Here is an 8230-nt window from a genome sequence, read left to right on the forward strand (position 1 = left end):
GACGCCCTCCCCCCACTTCCCTGGTGGCCTTTGCTTCCATCGTGGAGGAGGAGCGACAGCAGGAAGCGGCGCTAATCCGCAGTCGAGAGAAACCGCTGGCGCTCATCCAGGTAGTGCGGCTTTGCCTGTGTGTGGTAGAGCTTTCTTTGACTGACACAGATCGACATGTGCCATGACACACAGCAGACACGGTTGAAGAAAAGGTTCCTCACGTTATTCTAGCCAGCCTTCTTTCATCACCTTGCTAAGTCTCTTTTCCCCCAATGACTCTATGGTTTACATCATCAATAACATGTGCAACGAACTCCCGTTTTATCACGAGGGATACGTTCCGGACCCACGATAGGTGAAAATCACCAATATCGAGACACTTTTTTTCAAATGCGGTTTTACTGCTCCCTATAAACACGTACATGAAGACTTCTAAAAACACTTTTTTCCCACAAATTCGTCATTACTGTTCACATGCTCTCACTTAAGACAAATAAGAAGCAAAGTCTGCTTCCATCAAGCTGCATATTTGTCACTCTAAAACAGACACATCAAACGAAAAGCTTAAACTTTGTATACTGTATTTTCCACACTAAAAGGTGCACTGGATTCAGTCTCTTTTCCCCCAATGGCTCTATGGTTTACATCATCAATAACACATGCAACGAACTCCCGTTTTATCACGAGGGATACGTTCCAGACCCACGATAGGTGAAAATCACCAATATCAAGACACTTTTTTTCAAATGCGGTTTTACTGCTCCCCATAAACACGTACATGAAGACTTCTAAAAACACTTTTTTTTCCCACAAATTCGTCATTACTGTTCACATGCTCTCACTTAAGACAAATAAGAAGCAAAGTCTGCTTCCATCAAGCTGCATATTTGTCACTCTAAAACAGACACATCAAACGAAAAGCTTAAACTTTGTATACTGTATTTTCCACACTAAAAGGTGCACTGGATTATGAGGCGCACCCTTAATGAATGGCCAATTTTGAATTTTTTTTCATATATTGAACGCACCGCATTATAAGACGCAATCTACAATGCATCCACTTGATGGAGCTACGCTCAAGGAAATTCCAACAGAACACTACACTACACTCTGATTTATATAGCGACGATCAGATGTCAGTAAAACCTATTTAATAAAGCAGTGACACAGTTCACTTAACCAACAGCAAGTTATAACATTGACTCGTTAACGTTGAACTCTCTTGCCGCTGCTCTATTTCCGTGTTCAACTGTGAAACCGATCGCCTTAAGTTTGAACTCTGCGTTATAAGCATGTCTCTAGCAAGGAGCCATTTTTGGGGTTGACATATTACCGTAATGACCATACACAAGGCGCATCGGATTTTAAGGCGCTGTGAGCTTTTAAGAAAATGGGAGGCTTTTAGGTGCGCCTTTTAGGTGCGCCTTTTAGTGCGGAAAATACGGTATTTAAACGGCCAAACGTGTACCCAAAGCATAGAATGTCATTTCATGTCAGTCTGCCAGCTATAATTCAGGGACAATGAGCTGTGATGAAGTAGGGTTTGGTGTACATTGCCTTCATGTCCTTTTGTGGCAGACCATTTTATGACCACAGTTGGTTGGAAAAATGCTGAAAAAAGTTTTGCTGTTGCCAGCCTTCTTTCATCACCTTCCTAAAACCCCCACCACGACTCTGTTTGTCCTCATGAAAAACATTTATCATCATCCATCTTATCCTGTCGGCAGGGTTTTGTTTTTTTCACCCTCAGAGGGTTTGGATCTGCTTTCCTCAAATATGCCTCCTTTCCCTGACTTTCTTCTCTTCTCTGTGTAGATTGAAGAGAGGGCTATTCAAGACCTTCTGTTCCATTACAAGGCCTATGACAACCCTGATGAGCTGATCTTGGTGGAGAGGGCCTCCTCGCGTCCCATGGCAGCTCCAATATGGAACAAACACTGATGACTCGCCACAACATCGCAGTAAAGTGAGACGATTGTTGGCGGTGTGCCCTTACGGTGTGCTCATCGATTACAACTTTATGCTTCTTATTGCAGTTGTACTTTAAGTTGTCCTCATTCTCTGCATTGTGTTGTTAATGGGTGTCACAGGGTGAATGTACTCCATAAGAAGAAAATGTAGTCCGTCTGAGGCCTTAGAGCATGAACCTTTTTTTTAAAAGTTGCTCACATGGCTTAAGTTAATGCTTCCCAATTGTTGTTGTAACGTGATGTTGCCAAAGAAACGAAATTGAGATGGAGACACACACAGAGGGTGCACAGTGCAGTGTGAGTTTGATTCGTTGGAAGTTCTTCATAATCTTGAGAAAGTTTGGAGTGCCGACTAGACCTAGAAAATTGACTGCGTTTCAGCTGATTGATTTGCACAGACGTTATGATGTCATTTGGCATCAATTGATACAAAAGTGGAGTGAATCAACATTCTGTCAATCTTCCAATCCATGGTTTGGTGTGTTGTAGTGACATAATAAATCTTTTGCAGGGTGGATTTTCTTTGCAAGAAAATGTTTGTTATCAATCTAAATCAGATGTAACAAGGAACTGTTACATTTATTTTCTGTCCTGATTTACATATTTGACTTTTTTTTTCAGCCAACAAAGGCAACGTAGGTACCTCAGTTAGACCGCGTGACATTAAGTTTGTGTGATTGGGTTGTCTTGGTATTAAAAAGACTTTACGATGAGAAACAGCAGGCAATAAAGTATCATACCTGTGCAATGACTCAGTAAAGTGTGTGTGTATGTGTAATTTATACAGCAGCAGGCTGAGCGAAGTGTGTATGTGTAATTTATACAGCAGCAGGCTGAGCAAAAACTGTGACGTCTTTAATGTCCTTACTTGTTTCCTAACCTTGATCCTCTTTGGCGTAGAATCTCTCTGACTAACTAAAAAATGGTAGCCTCCTGACACGCTGGCTTGCCTGCATGAGCCACAAACAATTTGCACATCTCGGCCTCTAATTGACTGCGATGACCCCGATCCGAACCTTAGCGTGCGGTAATTGACCGGTTTAGCTGAGCGTAATTACAGCTAAAACATCACATCACAAGTCAGGGAAGAGAGTGCTTGTGAGGGAAATATTAATTACTCATTAGTGTCTGATTAGCTGGAGTATTTTTTTTCATCATGCCACTCTAGCAGGTTATTAGGAATCAAACTGACATGCAGTGGAATGATGAGTATCAATGGTAGATGTAGAAGAAAACTGTTTGAGAAATAATAAACTGCCCAGTCCCCATCAATTCTGCATAACTTTTATTTGTTTGGTTTATTTTTGAAAGGAAAATTATAATAAAGGTGTATTTCAACCCGTAGTCCCAGTGGAGGAAATCCCATCAAACTCCACCCTGGAAATTCTTATTTATAGGCTGGAATAATGAAGGTGTCCAGCTGTCAAAGGTAACTCGCCTTTTATTGTTGAGGGTGTGCCGATCTATTAAATGTGGTTGATTTGAGGACAGTGCATGCAATCTGTCAGTCGGGAGATGGGGGAGGACAGACCTTGGCCATATTTCCAGCCAGCCAGATGGAAAAGTTGTGAGGGTGTCCTCCAAACTGTTAGCATGAAGTCCTGCATTATTTATGGACAAAAGGGTATGTTCCATACATTCAATGCAATAACTTCCTACCTGCTGAATAGTGGCAAGCACATGCCCAAATGAGTGAACTCAAAATTCGCATTCGTCCTGTCTGACTCTATGGATTTATAAACTTTAAATTATATTTATGCTGTAGTGACACAATTCAGAATGCAGAGGAAATGAATAAATGGAAAATTCAGTTTAACTCAATAAAATCATGCGTCTGCTGCCAGAATTTTACAGAAGCTACGGGGCTGGACTTGGGCCACTTGCCTGGGCCAAAAAAAAAAAAAATCCATTACATCTGGAAGATTGCAAAAGAACTGTGTGCCAGAAGACAATTGTAATACTCCTCCAGTACTTACGTGTTTTTTTATATCTTTGATACAGTATGTATACAGTGTATTTTTTATTTCATTTCATTGTTAGCATGAATTAAGTGTTCATTTAAAGTGACAGTAGTAACAGTTTTTATTCGAATGACAGTCAGGTAGTTGCCTTTCAAATGTTTTTGCTGCAGTGGGAGGGCTTTGCCTTTTTTTTTTTTTTTTTACTTCTACTCCATGTGTACTGTGGACATTTAAAATATGAAAACTTAATTTTTGTTCATACAACCCCACAACTTAAATGTTAAACTAATTTTGAGCATCTGCAGCATCGATATGCACTCATAGTTTTGTGGTATATGATGCTACAGCTAATAATAATAATAATGACATTAATACCAATACCCATACTTTGTATGGACAAGATGTATTATTTTTTTGTCAAGAAAAGTCTGCCAATGTATGAAAACATCTACCTTGTATTTCTACTCCTTGCGGTATCATTTTAGTTTTAAGTGATGAGAACAGAATATTGCTTTTCAACAAGCAAGCCATTTGCTTTGAAGGTGGTTCTAAAATAAACAGGGACCCTTTTATGAGAAGAAACGCGACACCTGTGGAGAAAGGGCACTTTTTCCGCTGGATAGTGCATGAAAGAAGCTCCCTCGGCTGATTAGTCTGAGATTTAGAGCCTGAAATACATTAAATGGAAACAGTCTATTGTCTTGTATGCTTTTTTAATTTGAATTTTCAGATGAAATGAAAGCCAAAGGTATACTCGACTGAAATTAACAATATATATATGGATTTTTGTTTTTCTACCTTGGCAGTTGCAAATGATTGCAGTAAATAACGATGCATAAATATAGGGCAGGGGTCACCAACCTTTATTTTAAGCTGAGAGTTAGTTTGTTCAAATTACCTTTAATAATATTACTGTTCTATTAATAATAAATGAAATTAAGTTATGAGAAGACACTAATCAAGTAAATGATTTCTCACAATAATATTACTGGTTACATTAATCGTCATAAGGTCTAACATTTCGCCTTCAGTGGTGGCCTGAGTGAAGTTGTGCCGGTTTATATATATGAGGACAACTTGCCATGATTATTTACAGCAAATGTAACATGACAAAAGTTAATCGGCGACGAGGAGTGGTTGAGTGTGATGTGCCCGGAAATAGACCAGCTGTTTGGGGAAAATCAGATTTTGCCGATGGCCAGCAAGCCCCTTTCCCATTTGCATAAAAAAGCAGGGAGAAGCGCTTGAACTAGTCTTAATAGGCTTCCTGATGTGTTTTTCAGCACATTAATTTAGCCTGTGAAGGCTAAATCTAAAGAGGTTTAAAGTGAAGAAAAGTTTTTTTCATCAGTTTGTTTTTATTCTCTAGTAAGGAATCATATTTGCTTTGGCCAATCTGTCCTTATGTGGTAAACGACTACGGCACATGTCCTGTATGAACGTGCAATATGGACAAAATACATGTGTAAAACCACAAGCAATAAAACAAAAATATATTCTCCAAAAACCAGTTTATAAAGAAAAAAAATGCAGAATACAGTACATGTTTATGTACAAAATACAGTATCAAGACTAGTAACAAAATGCAAAAACATCCAAATAATGTTTATAAAATAACATAAATACAGTACAGTGCTTAACTACAGTATACTGTATTGTATTTTAATGTTGATTTTTCTCCACCGTGGGACAAAATCATTCTATTTTGAATTGTGTTGGCTTCATTCTTTGCTGTATGAAAATGTTTGCCTGAATTTTGTACTGGATCTGGTCAGAAACAACAGTTTTACCTGTTTGTTCATTAAATCTATCCACCTATCCATCCATTTTCTAATCAGATTATCCTCACGACTGCATTAAACCTGCAAAAAATAAACAAATAAATAAATAAAATAAATAGATAAATAAATAAATGGTGTTGTTGTGGTCCACTCACCTGACTCGTTGTGTTCAGTGACAGTGAAGATGTGGGTGTGAATATTTGATTATCTCTATATTTGCCCTGTGACTGACTGGCAACCAGTTCAGTGTGTAGCCTGCCCGTTCCTCAAAGTCAGATGGGATAGGCTCAAGCAACCCCCGCAACCTTGTTCAGGATAAGCGACGTTAAAAATGTGTGTGTGTCTGTCTGTCTGTCTGTCTGTCTGTCTGTCTGTATCTATACCTATACCTATATATATATCTAGAGAGAGAGAGAGAGAGAGAAAGATTTCCAGGTAGCTGAATTCAGTGAGTATGTGTGCACAGCAGATTCCAAACTGAAGTACCATATTTACAGCATATCTGTAAAATTTAGTAGTCCCTAAAGTGCCTCGCCAGAATGTAACTTCACTGCCAACGGATCCGCAGGTTGGGATTGGGGTATACAAAGGCCCTTTAATAAGGCAGATTAAGTGAGATGGTCCTCCCTATCTCCCTTGTGAAACAAGATCTACTTCGTAACCTTTCGCTTTAATCTGCAAGAAGAACATGGAACCAAACACATCACACACTGTCCCTCTGGGATCAAACACAACTGAATTAACGGATCCGCTTTGTTGGACTGATTACTGCTGCTTCTCCTCTCCAGAGACCCTCACACAGCCCCATTTGACATTTTCTTGACAGGATCGATCCTGCAGATATTTTTTTAACGGTTATGTCCGAAGCATTTTGATTGAAAAGAAGGAAGGAAATGACATTATTGTCAATCATGAGTCTGGTACACAAGCTCAGCCAAAAGTGTTGTCTGCAGCACACGGAAAACTAAGGCCAAACTAACTGTCCTCTGGAATTCCACTTACCTCCACGAAGGGAGATTGAAGAGGCACTGGAGGCGACATAAATGAGCGGATCTTTGTTTTCTAGTCCTGCAGTCAGTCATATTTTATCATGAGTTTGTCACCTTTAGTGGGGCCCTGGACACTATACAGCCATTTCTGTGTATGTGTGTGTGTGTTTTGTTTTTTTTTTAAACCAGATATAACATGCAGGTAGTAGATATTATTCACTTTGGGTCAAATCATGCACCACCAACTGATCTGAGTAAAAATTTGACTTGGCTGATTGCTGAGCACTGACTCATGATCGCACAACACATCAAGTCTCTCATCTGTCATGCTCAATGTAAAATAAGAGGAAGGGTGGTTTTTGTCGTTGTGGTTATGGCTTGGTCCGAAAATGATAAAAATGATTATGTACAACGACACTAAATTATCTCAGGACAATATTTCTTTTAGAGAGGAAGAGTGTTGTGCCGCTTTTTCATGAGACACGGCTGAGACAGGGTCTCGGTGAGCAAAAGGACCTTACATAAGACTGAAAGACCACAGCCAAGGTGAACAGAGAAAGGCAGGAGGGGAATTGCATTGTCTTCTGACAGGAAAAGGGAAGAGAAGACTTTGTGGTGGAACCAAAAACTACAGGAAATCATAGTCAAGAGGTTAGCAAGTGCTCTTCAAGAGCCTTGCTTTTTTTGTTGTTTTTGTGTTTTGTTTTGTCACGCGGTGGTGTTGTTTCGTCGTGTGGACCTGATGCGGATTGTTTTCAGCATTTATGGCCACGACATTCGTCAAAGAAGAAGAATCTGTGCTTGGTGGCTGCGCCTTCTCGGCAGCACACGTGTACCAGCACTGATTTTGATCGGGGGGAATGTCGGCTGTTGTTGGACAGCCATGGGGCGCTTGTGTTTTTTGCACCTGAAATGGGCAGTATTTTTCACAGCCCTGCTTTGTTCAGCGGAAGTGTCGGTGCTGTTGGACAGTCTGCGGCTGGATGGAGGGATGACTTGTGGAGCCGACGATGAAACAAAAGGAGCGTCAGCGCAGAGGACCGATGCATATGTGGACCTGGGAGTCGCGGCTTGGAATTGAAGCGGATTTACATGGGACAGGAGATGTGAGCCAATCTCTTTTTCGTCAATGGACACTACAGCTTCTTGTTGCTTTCAAACTTAGCTTGAAACAGACGTGTGCACATTTTCAGCATGGCGTCTTTGATCCACTGGTGAAAAGGACACTTTGATTCGCTCCTCTTTCATCTATAACTGCTTCAAACAACAAAGTGTATGCAGAAAAAGTGGTTGAGATTGCACGATGGTCTGTGTCTTATGTATTGTATTATTTTGTCATTTTATATTAACTGCTCTTTTGATGGTGGCGCGGCTTCTCTCTCTCCTGTGGTTGAGAGGAATGAAATGTCATCTGTGCTGTATGTTGCACATGGAGCACATTTGACACTAGTTAACTTGAACTTGAAGATGTAACGTAGCGTCAGGCCTGTAGTTGTTGAGTCATGATGTTGCAGATTTCTTGGGGACTGGGATTATAG

At 40.2% G+C, this 8230-nt stretch overlaps 1 protein-coding gene across 1 annotated transcript in view; it reads left to right on the top strand.

Annotated features, from left to right (window-relative positions):
• LOC109529626 (inhibitor of Bruton tyrosine kinase-like) overlaps positions 1-1932 on the top strand; it is a 9155-nt gene extending 7223 nt beyond the window's left edge. Inside the window, exon 5 of the mRNA XM_019892995.1 lies at positions 1807-1932. Within this exon, the coding sequence (XP_019748554.1) occupies positions 1807-1932 (126 nt within the window). The remainder of the gene's footprint in view (positions 1-1806) is intronic.
• The last annotated feature ends 6298 nt before the right edge of the window (positions 1933-8230 follow it).

Source organism: Hippocampus comes, unplaced genomic scaffold (genome assembly GCF_001891065.2).
Source record: "Hippocampus comes isolate QL1 unplaced genomic scaffold, H_comes_QL1_v1.1 scaffold94, whole genome shotgun sequence".
NCBI lineage: Eukaryota > Metazoa > Chordata > Actinopteri > Syngnathiformes > Syngnathidae > Hippocampus > Hippocampus comes.